Source organism: Chrysochloris asiatica, unplaced genomic scaffold, assembly GCF_000296735.1.
Source record: "Chrysochloris asiatica unplaced genomic scaffold, ChrAsi1.0 scaffold00106, whole genome shotgun sequence".
NCBI classification, from domain to species: Eukaryota; Metazoa; Chordata; class Mammalia; order Afrosoricida; family Chrysochloridae; genus Chrysochloris; species Chrysochloris asiatica.
In genome coordinates, this window is record NW_006408624.1 from 8,654,872 (window position 1) to 8,677,290 (window position 22,419).

General features: G+C 41.9%; 1 protein-coding gene across 1 annotated transcript in view; it reads right to left on the bottom strand.

Annotated features, from left to right (window-relative positions):
- Window positions 1-5,369: 5,369 nt before the first annotated feature.
- The window catches only part of TRIT1 (tRNA isopentenyltransferase 1), a 67,695-nt gene continuing 50,645 nt past the window's right edge, over window positions 5,370-22,419 (bottom strand). Inside the window, 9 exon segments of the mRNA XM_006867579.1 lie at window positions 5,370-5,536; window positions 8,826-8,943; window positions 9,259-9,368; window positions 12,680-12,757; window positions 12,995-13,107; window positions 13,417-13,528; window positions 16,781-16,923; window positions 20,032-20,177; window positions 20,862-20,960. Coding sequence (XP_006867641.1) covers window positions 5,370-5,536; window positions 8,826-8,943; window positions 9,259-9,368; window positions 12,680-12,757; window positions 12,995-13,107; window positions 13,417-13,528; window positions 16,781-16,923; window positions 20,032-20,177; window positions 20,862-20,960 — 1,086 coding nt within the window.

Consider the following 22,419-nt stretch of genomic DNA (forward strand, 5'->3'; position numbering starts at 1 on the left):
ATCAGAGACGTCAGCTTGAGGACTAAGGTGCGCCTGACCCAAGCCATTGTGTTTTCAATAACCTCCTATGGATGCGAAAGCTAGACAGTGAATAAGGAAGATCGAAGAAGAATTGATGCCTTTGAGTTGTGGTGTTGGAGGAGAATACTAAAAGTGCCATGGGCTGCCAAAAGAACCAATAGATCTGTTTTGGAAGAAGGACAACCAGAGTGCTCCTTGGAGGCCAGGATGGCTAAGCTTCGTCTCTCATACTTTGGACATATTGTCAGGAGGGAACAGTCGATGGAGAAGGATGTCATGCTGGGTAAGATGGAGGATCAGAGAAAAAGAAGAAGACCCCCAACGAGATGGATCAGCCAGGTGGCATCATTGATGGTGTCAAGTATGGCAGCGGTAGTGAGGCTGACCCAGGATCGAACATTGTTTCGTCTGCTGTGCATGGGGTCACTATGAGTCGGTTCTGACTCGATGGCACTTGACAACAACAACAACAATACAAACTTTCTGAAGGCAAGAACCACATCTTATTCCCTCTGGCCTAAGCCAAGTCTCTCAGATAGTAGATTTTACACATTAACATACTTTATTTACATTGTTAGTATTTGCAATAAAGTCATTGGTGTTGCAAAATTCTATCAGGTGATGTACAGAAAGTACCATGGACTGCCAAGAGAACAAACCAATCTGTGTTGGAAGAAGCACAGCCAGAATGCTCCTTAGAAGCCAGACTTCGTCTCTCATACTTCAGATGTATTACCAGGATGGACCAGTCCCTGGAAAAGGACATCATGCTTGGTAAAGACAGAGTCAGCAAAAAATAATAAAAAAAAAAAAGAAGACTCCCCCAACAAGATGGATTGGCACATTGGCAGCAGCAATGGGTTCAAGCTTAACAACAATTTTAAGGTTGGCACAGACCTGGACAGTGTTTCATTCTATTGAGCATAAGGTTGCTACGAGTAGAGACTGATTCAACTGCACCTAACAAGAACATTGTTGGCAATTCAAGTCACTGCAGACACAATACTTGAACTGGAAATACCAAAATCTCAAATTTAAAAAATAAAGTTCTCTATCTTCCCAAAATATATTAGGTGCTCAACAAACACTGGCTTTGTTTAGATAGTATTACCATATGAACAATATCCAATTTGAGAAAAGGTTATCAAGTTGATAACTGTTGTTGTTAGGTGCCATCAAGTCTATACCGACTCATAGCAACATTATACAAAGCAGAACAACACACTGCCTGATCCTGGGCCAACCTCACTACTGTTACCATGCTTAAGCCCATTGATGCTGCCACTTTGCCAGTCCATCTTACTGGGGTTCTTCCATATACCCTATCAAACATGATATCCTTCTCCAGGGACTGGTCATCCCTGACCATACGTCTGAAGTATGAGAGATGAAGCTTGGCCATCCTGGCCTCCAAGGAGCACTCTGGCTGTACTTCCTCCAACACAAACCTGTTGGTTCTTTTGGCAGCCCATGGCACTGTCAATATTCTCCTCCAACACCAAAATTCAAAAGCATCAATTCTTCTATGGTTTTCCTTATTCACTGTCCAGCTTTCACATGCATATGAGGTTACTGAAAATACCATGGCTTGGGTCAGGCGCACCTGAGTCCTCAAGCTGACATTTTGGCTCTTCAACACTTTAAAAAGGTCTTGTGCAGCAGATTTGCCTAATGCAATACGTTGATTTCTTGACTGCTGCTTCCATGAGTGTTGATAGTTGATCCAAGAAAAATGAAGTCCTTGACAACTTCAATCTTTTCTCCATTGATAAGAATGCTGTTTATTGGCCCAGTGGTGAGGATTTTTGTTTTCTCTACATTGACATGCAATCCATACCGAAGACTGTGGTCTTTGATCTTCATCAGTAAATAATTTAAGTCCTCTTTACTTTCAGCAAGCAAGGTTATATCATCTGCATATCACAGGTTGTTAATGAGATTTTTTCCAATCCTGATGCCACGTTTTTCTTCATATAACCCAGCTTCTTAGATTATTTGTTCAGTATACAGGTTGAATAAGTATGGTGAAAGAATACAACCTTGTCGCACACCTTTCTTAAATTTACACCATTCAGTGTTGCCATGTTCTGTTCAAACAACTGCCTCTTGGTCCAGGTACAGATTCCTCATGAGCAAAATTAAGTGTTCCAGAATACTCACACTTTATAATGTTGTCCATAGCTTGTCATGATCCACACAATCCAAAGCCTTTGCATAGTCAATAAAGTTCAGGTAAACATCTTTCTGATATTCTCTGCTTTCAGCCAAGATCCATCGGACATCAGCAATGATATCCCTCATTCCACAACCTCTTCCAAATTCAGCTTGAACTTCTGGAAGTTCTCTGTCAATATATGCTTGCAGCCTTTTCTGTATTATTTTCAGAAAAACTGTACTCATTTGGGATATCAAAGAGATTGTCCGATGATTTCCGCATTCCACTGGGTCACCTCTCTTTGGAATGGGTACAAATATGGATCTCTTCTAATCAGTCGGCCAGACAGTTGTCTTCCAAATTTCTTGGCATAAATGATTGCGTGCCTCTTGTGCTGCATCATTTTCTTGTAAGATTTCAATGTTTATTCCATCAATTCCTGGTACCTTGTTCTTTGCCAATTCCTTCAATGGACCTTGGATTTCTTCCTTCAGTATCATTGGCCCTTGATCATATGCTACCTCTCGAAACGGTTGAACATCACCATTTCCTTTTGGTACAGTGACTCTGTGTATTCCTTCCATCTTCTCTTGATGCTTTCTGCATCATTCAGTAATTTACCAAGAGAATCCTTCTATAACAGAAGTCGAGGCTTGAATTTTTTCTTCAGTTTCCCCAGCTTCAGAAACGCTGAGCATGTTCGTTCATTTTGGTTTCTGACTCCAGATCTTTGCACATTTTGTTATAATATTTGGCTTTATCTTCTCACACTGATCTTTGAAATTTTCTGTTCAGTTCTTGGACCTCCCCATTTCTTCCATTTGCTTAAGCATCTCTATGCTGCAGAGCAAGTTTCAATGTCTCTTCTGACATCCATTTTGACATTTTCCTTCTTTTTTGTCTTCTTAATGACTCTTTACTTTCTACCTGTATGATGTTCTTGATGTCATCCCACAGCTCTTCTGGTCTTCGGTCTTCAGTGTTTAATGTATCAAATCTGTTCTTCAGATGATCTCTAAATTCAGGAGAGATATATTCAAGGTCATATTTTGGCTCTTGTGAACTTGTTTTCATTTTCTTCAGCTTCAGTTTGAATTTGCATATGAGTAATTGATAGTCTGTTCCAGTCTGCCCCTGGCCTTGTTTTGCCTGATAATATGGAGCTTTTCCATCATCTCTTTCCACATATATAGTCAATTTGATTTCTATGTATTCCATCTGGCGAGGTCCATGTGTACTTGTCTCTTATGCTGTCTAAAGAAGGTATTTGAAATGAACAAGTCATTGATTTTGCAGAATTGTATAATGCGATTTCCAGCATCATTTCTATCACCAAGGCCTTATTTTCCAACTACTGATCCTTCTTCTTTGCTCCCAACCTTTGCATTCCAATCACCGGTAATGATCATACATCTTGATTGCATGTTTGATCAATTTAAGATTGAAGAAGTTGGTAGAATTCTTCTATTTCATCCTCACTGGCTCTAGTGGTTGGTGCATAAATTTGAATAATAGTGGTATTAACTGGGCTTCCCTGTTGTTGTTGTGAAGTGCCGTGGAGTCGGTGCCAACCCATAGCAACCCTGTATAGGGTTTTCGAGGAGCAGCTGGTGAACTTGAACTGCCGATCTTGCAGTTCAAATGGCTTAGGCTTTCCTGTAGGTGCACGGATATTATCCTATCACAGACAGCGTTGTACCTCATGACTGATCTGGATATGTTCTTTTTGACAATGAATGCAACACCATTCCTCTTCAATTTGTCATTCCCGGCATAGTAAACCATGTGGCTGTCAGATTCAAAATGGCTAATACCTGTCCATTTCAGCTACTGCATAAGATATCAATGTTTATGTGTTCCATTTCATTTTTGACAACTTCCAATTTTCCTAGATTTATACTTCATACATTCCTTATTTTGATTATTAATGGATGTTTGCAGCTGTTTCTCTTCATTTTGAGTCATGCTCCATCAGCAAATGAAGGTCCCACGGGCTTTACTCCATTTGCATCATCATGGTCAACTCTACTTTGAGGAGGCAGCTATTCCCCAGTCGCATTTTGAATGCCTTCCTACCTGAGGAGCTCATTTTCTGGCACTATGTCTGACAGTGTTTCTCTGCTATTCACATGGTTTTTAGTGACTAAATATTCGGAAGCAGTTCATTACTCCTTCTTTCTAGTCTTTGTCTGGAAGTTCATCTGAAACCTGTCCACCATGGGTAACCCTACTAATATTTAAAATACCGGTGGCACAGCAACTCACAAGCCTCCACAGTACGACAAACTGACAGACATATGAGACTGATGACCAATGACCATATGACAACTGACGACCAATGAGGCTCTGATGTGGCACTGTAGGATCAACACTGGACTGCAAACCAGAAAGTCGCGATTCAAACCCTCCCGTTGCTCCTTAGGAAACCTGTATAGAGTCACTATGAGTCAAACTGAACTAAACAACGAGGTTTGTATAAAATTTTTATTTAACTCTCAATAAAAATACAGATTACTAACTCAACAGGCAGTTATAATAGTGATGACCACAAAGGAGCAGTTCAACACAGTCCAAAATCTTTGAATAATAGTGGTTTTAACTGGGCTTCCCTGTTCTTTTCTAGTCCCATATTCACAACCACCTTCATCTAATCCCCTCCTTTTCCAAGGAAATTCCAAGACTTACTCTGGTTCACTCAATCACCTCACAAGGGACTGGTTCTCTCAGGGCATTCACTCAAATCCAGAACTCCTGGTTTGCAGCTTACAATACTTTAGTCACCTATAAAAGTGCCTGGAAATTAGATATTTTTAGCCAGAGTAGGGACATAAGACTTGTTTTAAGGATATAGCGAACCCTGGTATTCACCACTGAGAAAATCCTCAAGTGTAAAAAAGTGCAATCTGTGCCTCTTTTAAAAATAGAACCTTTAAGGTTAAAAGATTTTAAAAAAACCCAACTCCTTTCCGGAAGTGTATAATCACCAGATACATCAGTCATAAAAAGAAGCTAACAAGACCTGCTGTTTCCGTGACAGAGAACATGGGATTTAAAGCCACAATATCTGAATGGAAGAAAACGGTGGTCGCTTTCTGTGTAGTACTGCTCAGCCTAGACTAGGAGACACATGTATCCCTCCCTCCCTTTTGAACTGGGTTCCCTCCACCTTTGCAAAAGTCATTAGACATGTCTCTTAAATGCTGGATTTCAGCTCTTGATCATTCAGCCCTGAGGATCCATCCTCTCAAAGCTCTTTGACACACTCTGGAGAAATACTCTGACTTCCTAAGGTGGTGGCAGCACCCAAGTCCAATCTTCTTTTCTTCAGCTGGTATAAGTGAGACTTGGATTTTAGATGCGCTGGTAAAATTAAAAAAACAAAAGCCAAACTCATTAGAATTTTTAAAAGTTCATCCAAAAAGAAAACAAAATGCATTGCACAATCCCTTTCTCCAGGAATAAGAAGAAGTTATAACAACTAGCTAGTTAGCAGGCTACAGTCACCTACCACGCAGCCAAGCATGCCCAGCACCCTGCTCGGCGCACTGCTGTTTTACATTGCTAATCCTCACCAGCGCTGCTGGTGCAATGGTTAAAAGCCACTCAGGGCTCCACAGGAGACAGACCTAGTGATCTGTTCCTGTAAAGTCAGTTCCTAGCCATAGTGACCCTGTATAGGGTTTCCAAGGAGTAGCTGGTGAACTTCAACCACCAACCTTGCAATCCAGTGCCTTAACCCACAGCATCACACCAGGACTCCACAGCCTTGAAAATTCTATGAGGCAGTTATACTCTGTCACATGAGGTCGCTGTAAGTCTAAAATCAACTCAGTGGCACATAATAACAACAGTCCGCGTAATAATCTGGCAGGATGATACCATTCTGCTCATTTTATACATGGGGAAACTGAGTTTCAGAGTGGTCCTTCATTTTGTCCTAAGTTGCACAGCAGGGTAAACTCTTCTGTGTCTGCCTATAACTTCAAAAAGAGAGCCCATTTCCAGAACCAGGGCCTGTGTGTAAGGCCTCCGGTTACAGAAGCATTTGAACTTAAAAGGTTAAAAAAATTACAAATTCAAACCCTTGTCTGTATTACAAAGAGTTGTGCTGGAGGACATGAGATGGCCTGTGCTGCTGGCAGCACCCACCACTACAGAGAGTGAGGAATAGAGCTGCTCTGCCTACTTCTTCCTTGCCACCAGCGTGTCCTTCCTGCTCTGAGATCCCTGTGCCTCGTCTAGAGACACCATCTGACTATCAGTCTCCACAAGCATCCCTTCTGCTGATCCTGCCTGAGGGTCCACAGGAGCAGGAGCTGAAAGGCCTCTCTTGCTTGATATTAACGTCTGACTTCTCACCCCTAAGACAGTTACCACCTTCTGATTAACTCACATGGGCTCATTTTCACTGTCTTGTTCTTTTCAAAGGAAATCTCATTGGGGAAGACCTAAGGACAGAGATTATTAGATTAAACTCTCTTTTTATACATACTAAAAATACGTCATTTTTAAGAGTTCAGAAGTATGAAAATAAGTAAGAAGGAGGTTAAAAGTCAAAGAAAAGTTTACTTGGGAAAAAAAAGTCCGCTTTGTTCTCCAGCTCAAGCCTAAGGCAAAAAGTGGGCTTCTGGCTGGGCTCTTCATGGCAGCAGGAGATGGGAGCAAGGACTTGACAGATGGCACTATAGAAGGGCTTACACAAGCTGAGCTCACAAAGGCTCACAAATGTTGCTTCTCTGAGGCTATCCCTGAAGGACAGTCCACAAATCGAACCACTAAGTTTCTCTTAGAAAAAACAATCAGACAGTCTTTTTCTCTTTTTCCTTTCATAAGCCAACGACAATCGAGGCTTCTTCTGCTGCTTGGGCAATCACAGCCATCCCCAGTCTCTGACAATGAATTTCATTTTGCCAGAGTTAGTAGTTAATAGAACGAATCACTCTATTGGTTGGTATGGGGAGAAAAATCTATTTCTATGAGGATGCCATGCAAAGCAGTACTCTCAGCAGAAGGAGGCCAGCTGCTGGGTAAACTACAAGCCCTACTGGGCCCAAAGAGAATCCATTGCCATCGATCACAGTGACCCTTTAGGACAGAGTAGAACTGTGCCCTAGGGTTTCTGAGGTTGTAAACCTTCACAGAAGCAGACTGAGTCATCTTTCTCCTGTGGAGCAGCTGCTGGGTTCAAACTGCTGACCTTTCAGTTAGCAGCCCAATGCTTCACTCCCTGTACCACACCAGGGTTCCTTGTGCCTAAAAAGAGTGAGCCTTAAAAGTGTCTCTAAATACAATGGAAATCCAAGGTCCGGAGGTGACGGCTATTTGGACTTTTACTGGCGATTCAAATTCACCAAGCCGCTCCTCAGAAACCATATACAGGGTCACTATGGGTCAGGACCAGCTTGACGGCACTTAACAACAACAGCAAAACAGATATCCAAGAGGGCAGTGCAATGTGACTTCATAGTAGAGGTAGATCCAGGCTCTAACATCAGAGATATAGAGCCTGAGGACAGGAATAACAGTTGGCTGTTGTTATTAAGTGCCATTGAGTCAGTTCCTATATATGGTTTCTGAGGAGTGGCTGGTGGGTCTGAACCGCCGTCCCTGAGGTAAACACTCCAGTGCTTATCCTACAGTGCGACACCAATGTAGGATAAAGACATGACTACCTTCCACCATTTTCTTCCATTCAGATGTTGTGGCTTTACATCCCATGTTCTCAGTCATGACAATACAAAGGTGTTGGCATGGACTAATAAGATATTGGAGTCCTGGTATGGTACTGTAGGATAAGCATTCCACCACGGGGTCAGTTTGAACTGCAAGGATGGTGGTTCAAACTCACCACTCGCTCCTCGGAAATCCTATACAGGGTCACTATGGGTCAGAACTGGTTTGGCAGCACTTAACAATAACAGCAACCTTCCATTCATACACATTTGACAATCTTGCTTTCACAACATCTTTTCATCAAGTTTTAGCAGCCACCACCAATGAATTCAGTATGGAGTCCTGAAACTGTGGCTAAGCACTGGACTGCAAAGTCACTTGAACCACAAGGTTAGCAGTTCAAACTCACCAGCTGTTCCTCGGATATCCTACACAGGGTCGCAATGAGTCGGAACGACTCAAAGGCACTTAACAACAACGACAATTCAATACACTACCTTAAAAATGACTGAAGGTACCACTTTTGAAGAACGTACTCAGGAGGAGTTAACAGCACTTCCTGTTCCCTCCCACCTATCTTTCCGCTTTTTTTTGTCTCTTGGATGAGTTGCCTGGCTTCCCTTCCAGTGCCATCTCATCTCCACTGAGTTCTGTACATGAAAGACCTCGCAACTCCCACAAGGCAGGGTCATCAGGTCAAAGAAGTTCTAGGAAGTTAACTGCAGACCTTTCAGTATAAGGCATCTACTCCAGCTGAAGTTGGAGGACATAATGGTCTTCTTTTTGAAAATCAGAATATAGACAAAGCTCCCCCATTTGGCAGTCTCTATGGGATTTGAGCACAGGCTTTTAAAGAATCCAGTCATCCCTTTAGAAATAAGCAGACTCTATCCTCCTACCTACCAAAGACCTTAAACTTCATGAAGCCAAAGTGTCCCACCCCTACAGATTTCTCTGTGCCTTTTTGCAGATCTACCTGCCCATTCGCGGTCCCCAATGATAACTCGGTTACAGAGGTCACACATATGGTAACTTCTCTTGTTTTCAGCTTCATTGCAGGGTATCTTTACTGGAGTGGCTACAGGTTTGTGACCCTGGAAGAACAAAAGAGGAGAAAAGAACTGGATTCAAAGACATTTGGGTATCATTCTCTGATATTAAGGGAAGTAGGATTTCCCCAAGATTCCTTTTCCTCACCCCATAGAGTAGGTAGTCTGTGTTCAGATTTTAGCAACCACCTTTCTATATGTAAAAGAAGAAATGCAGCCTCCAGGGAGCTAAAAGAAGCCAGCCCTTCTGCTTTATTCCATGGAAAATAAGGCTCAGGTCTCTGACAGAGTACCAAAGGTGTCAGTTAAGGAAAGTTCACTGAAAACCAGACAAGAGACTTTAACATGATTAACAATCACCTGGATGAAACTTTGCACGATTTCAAGAGCAGGTTCAAGTACAGACTTCTCCCACTTTGAGACATCAGATACCTCTAAGCCATATACCGGGGGGACACTGGAACCAGGCCCTAATGATGACAAAGAAAAGTTGTGAGAGGTCAGCCTCAAAGGTCCAATCTATTCTGCTCCCAGGACTCCAAAATATTCAAGGGAAATACCTGGAACCAAGAGAATAAACATTGTGAGCATGTGATTTACCTCTAAACAGAAACACCAAACCAAACTGCTACCAACAACCCAAGAAAGACCTAAAAGGCTGACTGGTTTGAGACCAACAAGTCTAGCTATATAAACTAGAGATGCATGTGCAATATATTCCAAATCGGTCAAGAAAACAGAATAATGACAACTATGTGGGTTACAACTTAAAGTCAACACATTCTAGTGGGGAAATGATCAAACCACTTTAAGTAAGTTTCTGTTCTAAGTCCCACATCATCAAGCAGTGATGTCACTCTCTGGAAGAAGAGTTCCTGCATTTCCTTTCGGGCAGTCACTAGTCTCAGATTTATATATCCCTTCAGGAGTCTGGCATTCATGAAACTCCTTGGTACCATGTTAATAATCATGGACTGGGAACAGAAGAGTATCAGCCAATGAGCACTAATCTGAGAACTAGAAAGAAGGTTTAGAATTGACCTACTTGAGCTCTTTTTAGGAAACAGATCTAGATTCAAGAAACACGCTCTAGTGAACACTTGGGATTGGTGATGAGATAGAAAGTAGCAGACAGGACAGCTCTGAGCCAAGCATCCTGCCAGAGTGCTGTCTCTGCTAGTAGCTCCCCAAGTCTACATACTAAAGTACCTTCCACAGATAGGTTACGTCAGTTGCTGAGAGGCAAAGAGCATCACCCTGTGGACAAAAACATCAAAGGCCTCAGGATGCCAACGGCTGGCAGGTGCTGGCCTTTTGATTGTGCCAACCACAAATACGATTCTTCATAAACTGGACTGGGCTGCACCTGCCACCACACGGAAAGGTGAGACTGGGAGGGTGCAGGCAGCATCCACAGCACACCTGGCCTTGGCTAAGCTCTGCACCTGTTTCCAGGCCACTCTACATTTTCCTTTCTCCTCTAAATCCTTTGTTGGGCTTCTGTGCCCTGTCTAAGCACCTTTCAACAAGTTCTCGGCTCCCAGCTGCTGTTTCTGGCTTGGGTCCAAGGCCAAGCTGGGGTGGGGAAGTCCCTCTGGCTTCCTGCCAGCACCATAGCCCAGCAGACCAGCCCTGGCCAATCACATGCAGCTCCTGATTTACAGGGCAGCTGTGCCTTTCACTCTAGCACCAGGGCTATGCCAGCACACACGCGAATAAGGAACGAGCTTATGACACGCTGCGCTGTCAACCCCGCCTGTCTCAGAGACGGGGGAGTATTGTGGCTTTACCACAGGAGGAAGTTCCAAATCATTACAAAAAATGTCTTTTGTTACAGACTAATTGTCAGCCCTGGGGAGAGATGCATTAGAAGTTTGTAGTACTGACTTCAATTTCAGCTGACGCTAACACTTCTCCTATCTTAACAGGACATGCAGAGAAAGCAGGGTAAGTAGAGAGAGGTGTAAAGACCCTCCTGGCACCCAAACTCCATGGGAAAACTCTAGCCCTCGAGAGTAGAGCTAGAAAAGAAAGCTTGAGCAACCCAGTGGTCAACAGCATGATCATGGATATATACTCAGAGCCTCAGCTCTGAGGGGGAAGCCTCGGTTGTCCCAATCTATAACTGAAAGCACAAGTCTAATGGCAAAAGGTAAACATGGGATGATTCACAAGCATATGAAAAAAGTGACCACAAGGTAAAACTGGGTTTTCACTTATGCTTAGTTTCCTTTTAGCTCCTGATCATGCAATTTCTCACCAAGTCCTATGCTAATGCTGTCTGGCTAACATTACCGCTAACAGAAACAAGAAGACTGGTACCAAACAAAGAGTGGTGGGCTGCATTCAATACTCCATCACTTCCTGGCTTGGGCCAGTTAGTTACTTAACCTCTCTGGGCCTCCATTTCCTCAACTATAAAAGGAAAAAACCAGCATCTACCTCACAGCTCAACAATTTATGTCTAACATCAAGTCTGGGGGAACGCAGTGGCTCTGTAGGTTAAGCACAGGACTACAAACCATAAGGGCAGTGGTTTGAGTCCACTAGTCACTCTGTGAGAGAAAGATGAAGCTTTCTGCTCCTGCAAAGATTTACAGCCTCGGAAACCCTATGCAGGGTCGTTATGAGTTGGGATCAACTCAACAACACTCAACAACAACAACAAGCATTGAGTTTAATCAGGCCCTGGAGGAGTAATGGGTTAAGCATTCACCTGCTAACCATAAGGTCAGTGGTTCAAACCCACTAGCCACTACATGGAGGAAAGATGACGTTGTCTGCTCTTGTAAAGATTTAGTCTTGAAAACCCTTAAGCAGCAGTTTTACCCTGTTCTAAAGGTAACTATGATGCAAAATTGATTCAACAACAATGGGTTAGCACTAAATTTAGTGCCAAGGTCATAGGACAGAGTCCAATGAATGAGAATGTCCTTCCTTTTACCCTAAGAAAGCTTGTCTGACTAGAGGATTGGCATAGTAGCTGTACCAACAATGGGCTCAAACATAGCAATGATTTCAGGTTTGGTACGGGCCTGGGTAGCAGGGTTTCCCTATATTGTATATAGGGTTGCTATGAGTACCGACTCAACGGGACGTAACAATAATAAAGGGAAACAGCTCAAAACACCGCATATCTGAACACAAAAGAAATATTGGACTAATTGGTTAAGATTTTGCCTTTCTATTATTTTCTATCTGGGCCAAGAGGAGTGTGGTTGCTCCATACGATAAGCACTGGACTGCACCCCACAAGACCAACAGGTTTAGCCCACTAGACACTCCCGTGGGAGAAAGATGAGGCTTTCTGCTTCTGCAAAGACTTAAAGGCCCGGAAACCCTATACAGGGTCGCTAAGAGTCAGAACCAACTGGATGGTACTTCACCAACAGCAACAACAATCTAGCCCAAGAGCCATTTTTAACTATGAAAGTCTCCCTTACAGAAATGTGATTGGTCTTTAGGTATAAAATTTGAAACTAAAATCAGCCCTGAGCACCTCCTCTGCTGAGAAAATGCTGCTATTTTGCTCTTACCTGTCTGCACCACCCATCTGTTCAAAGCATAAGGCTGACTCCTCAAACCAAAGACTGATTTTTTTCCCTAAACCATCAAAAGAAAAATATCCCTGGACTATTATTTATACAATAGATCTTCCTCCAGGTCAGATCCAAATCTCAGAGCAGGTCCAGAAATACAAGTTCATGTTCTGAGTAAACGGAATATATTCACATTCAGGTTAGAGACAGACTCAGGGGATACGTAAGCACGTGAGACTTACTGCTCAAGAAACGATTCTTAACCCATCGGTTTTGCTTCCGGGCATATCTCTTAGTCACTTGTTTCAGAGCCTCAATACCTGAAAAATAGAACAGCTTTAAGAAGATCTGCGTAAGTACTTTTTATCTTGCTACGAGAATGACCCTCCCAGGCCAGCAGAAGAGAAAACTCAGCCTACAGTAGACAGCATAATGCTAGATTTAAAGGACAGAAAATTTCCATTCTGAAGGCCATTTTGGCACTCCTCTGGCCTCAGCTCATTCTTAGACCATACTAGTAAGGTACTCTGCCACCCCACAGATGAAAGAATTCACACCTTTCTTTAGGAGCTGGTTACTAGTTTCTGGTGCACATTTCCCCTCAGTGGTCAGGTACTCATGAAACTCCTTGAAACCAATAGACTGGAAGATGCCATGTTGATAGTCCTGGCTGGGAACAGGAGAGAGTCAGCAGATGAGCCACTGCATTGGAGAGGATGAGCTGAGCCATTTCACTTTATTGATGAGCAAGGTGAGATCCTGAGCAGTCACTGCCTCTCTGAAATCCTCCCCCGCTTCCATCAGCTTCCAGGTTACTTCCCTGGAAAATTATTTCCAAATCGCCTTCCAACAAGCCTTGCTAATGCTAAGGACAAAAGCTAATAAACAAGTAGATCTAAAGTCAAGACGGTCTATTATCTTTTAAGAACACCAATAAGGGTAAAATCAACAATGGCAAAAATAACAGTCAAATCCTCACCTATTTTCAGCTACTTTCTTCAGATTATAGCGTCTGTGAAAATTTCTTAGTTCTTCCAAAAGACCAGCAGCAAGCATGTCATCCACCCTTTTATCCAAGCGCTCATCTAGAACTTGAATCAAATTAGCCCATTAGCCAGCAACACATTGTAGGTGCCTACAATATGCTTGGAGTCCTGGTGTGGCACTGTGGGTGAGTGCGCCAGACTGTAAAGCTATTTGAACTGCAAGGTCGGCAGTTCAAGCTCACCAGCTGCTCCTTGGAAACCCTATGTAGGGTTGCTATGGGTCAGAACCTACTCAACAGCACTCAACAACAGCAACAACTATATGCTTGGAGTCCTGGTGTGGCGCTGCAGGTTAATGCGCTGGACTACAAGGACAGTTTGAACCACAAGGTCAGCGGTTCAAGCTCACCAGCTGCTCCTTAGAAACCCTATACAAGGTCGCTATGAGTCGGACTTGATTCGATGGCACTTAACAACTATATACTTACATGGTGAAGAGACAGGCAACACAAAGAGGAAAATCTGTACAAATAGGGTTGAAAGGATTCAGATTTCAAAGATTAGGCCATAATTTGTTACACATAAAACTCTGCAACTCAAAAAACAAAACAAAACCCAGTAAGAATGACACATATGCTTTCTGACTGTATAAAAAGAAACCATACCTTTACATCTATTTTTATGAAAGACAAATATTTTATTCTTGCATGGAATGTCTACCCATTGTGTTTTAGAGGCAGCTGAAGGTACCCTTGCTTACTCGTCCTTACGGTTTTCTATTATATTACTCTAACCTCTTATTATTTCAAATTTAAGGGCCTGCAAATGACACATCATAGGTAGAAAAGAGGGATTTTAATATAAGCCATCCTAGGTCTATCTTGAATTACTGAGCCAACCAAATAAAAGAGGAAAAAACGAGAAGTCTTAATCACTGAGACATAGTGGCCAAACACAACTTTATTATGAATCTGATACCATTATTTTATGCTCAATTGTTGTTGTTAGGTGTCATCGAGTCAGTTCCGACCCATATCAACCTTATGCACAACAGGATGAAATACTGCCCAGTATTGTGCCATCCTCACAATTGCTGCTATGCTTAAACCTATTTCTGCTGCCACTTAAACCTATTTCACATGCCAATCCATCTTATTGGTGGTGGTGGGGGGGGGTCTCCCTTTTTTCATTGACCCTCCACTTTATCAAGCATAATGTCCTTCTCCAGGGACTGGTCCCTCTTGATAGTATGTTCAAACTATGAGAGATGAAGTCTGGTCCTCTTGCCTTCTATAGAGCATTCTTGCTGTACTTCTAATACAGATTTGTTTATTCTTCTGGCAGTCCGTGGCACCTTCAATATTCTTCTCTAATACCACACTCAAATGCATCAATTTTATAATATTCCTTATTCACTGTCCAACCTTCACATGCTACTGAAAACACCATGGGTCAGAAGCACCTTAGTCCTCAAACTGACATCTTTGCTCTTCAACACTTTAAAGAGATCTTGTGCAGCAGATTTGCCTAATGCAATATGTCATTTGATTTCTTGACTACTGCTTCCATAAGTGTTGATGATGGATCCAAGGAAAATGAAGTCTTTCGACAACTTCAATCTTTTCTCCATTTATCATGATGCTAATTATTGCTCCAGTGGAGAGACTCTGAGTATATAATTTTATTTACAAAAATTTCACTCTTAAAAACTTGCCTTTTCTAAAAATTTGAAGCTCAGGTTAACTTAAAATCAATTTTTCACCATTCTAGTCATGCTCTTTACATCTCTTTCATTGCTATTTCTTGGCCTGCAATGATAGTAACCTTTTTGCCTATCTCCCTAAAAGTTTGTGGGCTCACTGTGTCAGTCACATTCTAAGTACTTTGTATGTATCAATTCATCTAATCCTCAACAAACCTATGAGGTGTCCATTATTTTCACCATTTTACAGAAGAAAGAATTGAAGCACAGAGATAAATTAATTTGTCTTAAACTCACACAGCTAGAAGACGGACGACGGAGCAAGATTTTGAATCCACATAGTCCAGCTCAGTGCTCTCTGAATCACTAAGCTATACTGTGTCCATATAAACATTCCCTCATCCTCCAAGATCTAGTTCATAGGTTATCTTTACAAACTGGTCCCTGACGCCCCAAGAGAATGCTCATCATTCTGACTGTGTCTCATGGCTCTTTAATCGATCTCTAGGCCAGCATTTACCACACTTGTGATAGTTAGGGTTTTGTGTCAACTTGACTGGGCCAGGATTCCCAGTGGTTTGGCAGTTGTGATGTGGTTATTATCCCTTGGTGGTGGTGGTGGTGATGGTGGTGGTGTGCTGTGGAATCAGTTCTGAATCATAGCGACCCTGCATGGGGTTTCGAAGCTGTCAATCTTTACGGAAGCAGAAAACCTCATCGTTCTCCCACAGAACAACTGGTAGTTTCAAACTGCTGAACTTGAGGTTATCAGTCCAACTCATAACCACTACTCTACAAGAGCTCCTCTGGTTATTCCCTAATGCAAGCACAGTTAACTATGATGACTGGCTATAAGCAGCCAATCAATTGAAAGGATGTTTCCTTGGGATGTAGCCTACTCCCAAGGCAGGAAAGGCTCCCTCTCTCTTTTCTACTGCGGACCCAGGTCTTTACAATTATGAGCCATTTCCTTGATACAAACTTCTCTTTATACGTTTTACTGGTTTGCTTCTCTATAAGAACTGCCTAAGACAACACTATAGTATTTATCTCATTTGTTACCCACTAGACTAGGAGCTCCTTTAAGAGCAGACGCCAACTCTTATTCATGTCTGAAACCCAAGTACCTCACAGCATACTTATTTGCACACTTAATGTTGGTGGGATACTCCTACCACAGAGCATTATTATATTTTAGTAACAAATCTCCCACAGACTAGCTAACTAACCACCATAGCCACTTACCTACTACTTCTGGAGCAATTAGTGCTGTGGTCATTCCAGGGGGGCAAGACATCCTTGCACAAGTGTATTCCTTGTCTGTCCCCTTTAGACCTTCTCTATCTAGATGGTAGTCTCTTTTCCATCACATGCACCCCATTCTAATCCCAGGTGAGAACTGTCCTCTGTCTGTTTTCAGACATTTACATTTACCTAGGATAGCGCTTGGCATTGGGCCATCCTAAATCAATGAATACTAACAACAGAATTAATAAGGAACACTTCTTCACTTCTTTATTGCTTATTATGAGCCATAGACTATTCTAAGCATTTTACATAAGCAGCGTACACAAAGATAAACAAGTCCATGCACAGGTGTGTGTGTGTGTGTGTGTGTGTGTGTTTTTAAATGCAGGGCACCCAAAGGCCTTTACCTGTCTGGTCAGCATGAAGCCAGAGGATGCAAGGGTTAGGGAACTTCAGAGGGCCTCCAAGGGGGCCACCACCTTCCTCTGCATGTTGTCGATGAAGAAATTCACTATGAGAGATTCCTGTTTCTTCAAAAACTTGCAAGCTCCTAAGTCATAAAAACCATTAGGAAATATTCCTTCTCAAGTGATACACGCGGAGAGACTGTTGATTATGAAAGCTATAGTCTTATTCTCACTGCATAAGCTCCTGCAGACATGAAGGTCCAGAGTTTCTCCAACCCTGTAGCACTCAGAAAAGGGTCCTAAGTAAAATTTTAAGTACAGTTAGAAATAATACTATTCTTCTAAACACACAACAACTTTTCTGAAATCAGTTAAGCAGATTTCTTTTCTACAAATAGAATGGGATTCACTTCACTTTCAGGTAAGCAGTAAAGAGCTTATTTGGGACACTTCATTACAAGCCAACAAGTCTGGTCCCGCTGGAGCACCTTTCCCACAGTACAAAAGTATGTTGTATATCCAGCTCATCAACTTTCTTTTTAAATATGTCTAAAATTAATGAAGAATGCTCTTGGCTAATTCAGTACTCGACTGGCACAAAGATCGCTAAAGAAAGAACTCACATTCTTATTCTTAAGACCACCAAACACTTCTGTTTGTATCCATTATACTATGAAGTACCTGGTCATATAACTCCCAAATCTATACTCTACCACTCAGGGGGATTGTAACTTATCAGCTTGAAAATGATCTTTTACTTCCTGACCCAATTCCACTTCCTAAAATACCAGTGATCACTCAAAGAGAATCTATGAAGAAAAAAAATTGTAGCAATAGAGATCTCACTTATCTAGAAGTTAGAATACAATTCTCAAATCCAAAGAACAATGAAAAAAAAGTCCTCCAACTCTCTCTATAGAAGAGACTCCCAAGTTCTCGCCTAGAACAAATGACTCTTACCAAGTCATAATTTTCAAGGTCCTAAGTAATTGATTGTTGTACGCCATTGAGTTGATACTGACTCATAGTAACCCCATAGGGCTGCACAAAACTGTCCCATAAGATTTCCTAGGTTGTAATCTATACAACAGATTCCCATGTCTTTCTCTGGTGGCTTCAAACTGTCGACCTTTGGTTTGTAGCTGAGTGCTTTAACCACGGTGCCACCAGCACTCCTAACATTAACTCGTTTAGAAGTAACAAATTGAGGAGAGGTGATAAGGAAGAACTGATTAATAAAATAAGAGAATAATAACCATCAAGTTTTAAATCATGTCATGACACATAAAAAGGTTGTGGTGCTGTGGGTTAATGCGCCAGACTGCAAAGCCGTTTGAACTGCAAGGTCCGTGGTTCAAGCTCATCAGCTGCCCCTCGGAAACCCTACACAGGGTCGCAATGGGTCGGAATCAACTTGACAGCACTTAACAACAAATATATATGGTAGCATAGTGGTTACGCATCGGGCTGCTAACCTCAAGGTCAGTAGTTCAAAACTACTAGCTGTTTTGCGGGAGAAAGAATGAGGCTTTCTGCTCCCGTAAAGATTCACAGCCTCGGAAACCCTGTACAGGGTCACTATGAGTCAGAACTGACTCCACGGCACATAACGACCACCATTACCATATATATATATATAAATGTTCCTCATGATGCACCTAGTTTTCAAAAACTTTGAAAGATTTCTATTAAAAGGTTTAAAATGAAACACCAGGATTTCAAGTGTAAACATCATTAATCTAAAGCATCTGGCCCACGGCCCTCAAAATCATTTGGTCTCGCCCTACCAAGGCAACCACAGTTCCAGCTATCACATTGTTGTTGTTAAGTGTTGTCGAGTCAGTTCCGATGGTTTTTGAGGCTGTAAATCTTTACGGGAGCAGAAAGCTTCATCTTTCTCCCGCAGAGCAGCTGGTAGTTTTGAACTGCTGACCTTGCGGTTCACAGCCCAATTTGTAACCACTACGCTATCAGAGATCCTTAGCTATTACATTAAGGGGTGAGTTAAGTAAACGTTTGACCAAATATAGCCAGTTAATTTTCAAGTTGATCATTTTGTGTGGCCCGCAAATGGTGTTACTAATGTTGGCAGAATAAGGGTTCCCCACCCCTGCTCTAGAACCTACCCTGTCACCAGGCTGATACTACCCATATGGAGAAAAAGAACTTAAGCTACTGTAATGGTTTGAAGCCCTCTAAAGCACAATCTTACCTGAAAAAGTTTAGTCTATAGTTATATATTTCATGAGAAGCGGTTCACAATTAGAAAAAAAATATTTTCTAAAACAGGATCCTTGGAGAGCAATAATTTTTAGAAAAAGAATAAGAAACAATGAAAAAAAAAAGAATAAGTAACCGAGTGTTACTATAATAATTAGTATTATATCACAGAACCATCTATGTGAAGGGGCTTCAAACGTTCATGGAAAAATAAAATTGAAAGATAATGAAACTTTCCACATATTTTTTGAAGCCCACCCCCCTCAGGTTTTTGGTTCTTTATTAGATCTTCTACTATGTCAGAGTCCTGGTGTGGCGCTGTGGGTTAATGCGCCAGACTGCAAAGCCATTTGAACTGCAAGGTCAGCGGTTCAAGCTCACCAGCTGCTCCTTGGTAACCTTATACAGAGTCGCTATGGGTTGGAATCAACTCGACGGCACTTAACAACAACTATGTCAGATGTGAAAACATTCTTAACGCTGTTAAAAAAAAAAACCTAATCCATGAGGCTGCAATGTCAAAACAGCCTATGAAAATAAGACCTTATAAATTCATTCATCACCTCTCTTCCTACAAAAAGTCTCCCTACATAGTAAAGGGGAGCTGATCTATGAGACCGTTTATAAAATCCACCTCCCACTGGGGAAGCTGCTGGGGCAGAACTCAGCATTGCACAATCAATTATGAAACCCAAATCATAATGTAAACGGACTGCATGCCAGAATATTTATATGAAAACTGGTATACAAGCAAAGATCAAACAGAAAATGAAGCAAGATTACATAGGCCCTAGGGAAAGACTATATTGTATTATGCATTTAAAATGTAACAACAAAGTAGGATGCAACTATTTATTGAGGTAGTTGGATTGAAGCATTAACTCAGGGCCTCCCAACCTGCTGAGCTAGAACAACATGTCAATCTCCACTAGCTGCTGTTACCTAACCTCTCTCCTCATCCCAGCAAACTGAAGAACTGATGGTCTGGCAACTCAAAAGAATCTGGGGTCAGCTGGCCCAGGCTTTCTTACCTGGCCACTTTGCGCTTGTCATGTGGGTGCAGCTTGGCAGCCATTTCTGGGTCCACCTGGCTAAGGCGCTTGTGAAGGGCATGCCCATCCTCCTTTTCAAGTTCTACCTTCCGGTCAATCGCTTTCTCAGTGTCTGTCTCCTGGGGCTATTAAAGGAAGACTTTTAAGCACATTTAATTCAACAATCTGACAAACATTGAGACCATATATGTGACAGGGACTTTGCAAAATACTGGGAATATAGAATAGAGTTGGATCAAAAGACCTTGCACAGATCATAAACAGAATTCCAGTTCATGGTGGTAAGTACTGTGAGGCCACAGCAAGCAAAGGGGAAGCAGGGCTTACTGACAGGGGAGGATTCAGGTACCCTGCTTCCTGGTCAGAAGTGCACACAAGTACCAGGGCTACCACGTCTATCTTAACAGTCTATCCAGGAATCCAGTCTTCTCAGTAAAGGTGACAGAAGAGTGAACCAGAATTAACATGACACAATACAGTTTGCAAAGGCTCACTCCACGCATCCCTGTAAGAATGGTCAGTGTTGGAAATGTCTCTTCCATATGGATTCTGCTGCCAACCAGGAAATGCTGAATCAGACTAATACACTGTTAACTTACATGGAGATGCTAATTATGCCACAGAGGAACATTTTTCCCACACACAGCCCCTGCCCTTAGGCCAGCCTAGAGGAGCACACTTCAATATAGAGGTAGGAAAATTACAGTTGCTGAGTATAATAGGCAAAAGTCAACCATGCTCCCACTAAAATGTACTAGCAAGAAAGTAGAACCCATTTCTTTGGTGAGTTACAAATGAACCAAACATACCTTGGTATTGACAAGAACTTTCCAGAGCAGAGATTCAATGTAATAATTTGTTCCTCCCACGACAATGGGAATTTTGTCTCGGGCAAATATATCTTCAATGTGAACATTAAGAAAGATGACATAATATTTCATATCGAGAAGAGTCATATCCTGACTTTCTTGGGAAAGAGGGCATTAGCAAGAAACCACATTCATTTATCTGCGAAGCAAAGGAAAAAGGCTGGAAACCAAGATGAACTGATACTAGTAATCAAGGTTCCTTAAGAATATTAAAATCATTTCCAATCGGTTCTAAAGGAGCTTGCATAAAACAAAGGCAAATACATGATGGCAATTCCTTCCAGTTCAAGAACCTCCTAGGTCTTGCTGCTAAAATTCAGTTGTGTTGGTATCTGAATTCAACATAAGGAGCACACGCCCAAGGACTTCTAGAATCAAGTGTCTTCTTCTCAGAAGCCATCAGGGTAGCATCCATTGTGCAACTTAGTCTTGAAAGGTAAGACACAAACTGGCTTTTCTTAGATTTGGCCAGTCCCTACCATTTATGAGAAGTACATGTTTTTGCTACTTGAGACATCACCAAATAAACTATGAACCACAGCCTCTGGAGACAAACAGACTTTAATTTCCTACCCCAACTCCTGGGCAAGTTGACCTATCTGAGCTTCAGTTTTCTTGTCTAAAAGATCCTCATGAGTTCTGACGAGCATTGAGTGAGACAATGCACATAAATCCCCTATCACAATGCCTAGAAAACAGTAAGCAATCAATTTACTTTGGCCACTATTGTTTTTATCCCCCTACTAAGGAGCTCTGGTAGCGTAGTGGTTACGAATCGGACTGTGAACCGCAAGGTCAGCGGTTCGAAACTACCAGCTGTTCCGCGGGAGAAAGATGAGGCTTTCTGCTCCCGTAAAGATTTACAGCCTCGGAAACCCTGTACAGGGTCGCTATGAGTCGGAACCGACTCCACGGCACATAACAACAACAACAACTAAGAATTATTCTCTTTAGAATCTCTATTGAATATATAATTATTTATTTCAATAAAGGCTTTGTAAGTGACATTTTAAACATTACTTTTAATACGTAAGGAATTGTTTACATTTCCTTTTCTTACGTTACACTTCTCCTTGACAGCTCTATGGGCAAAGAAATACATAACCTCTTCTACCAGAAGCCCAATAACCCTTCAGAGGTTGGGGTGAGAGAAGAGAAAGATGCTACCAATCAAGGATCATAAAGAAGAATTACTGCCTACTTGTTTTAAAAAGATAAACAGAAATTCTCTATTCTACCCTTTAAATTAATTAAAAGAAACATACGCTTATATAGTAACAAAACTCCAACTGATGAGTATAATTAACAAAGGTTAAGGGAGAAAGGTAACAGAAAAGGGGTGGCATAGAAAAATAGAGATATATCAAAGAAAGGGAGCACGTGGAGGAGAAAAGAGGAGATATAAGACAGGAGATATATGGTGGGAAAGGGATTCATTTGTTTGCTCAAAGTCATGAAAAAAACTGTGATCTTCAGCAAACTCCTCCTTCTCTCTGGG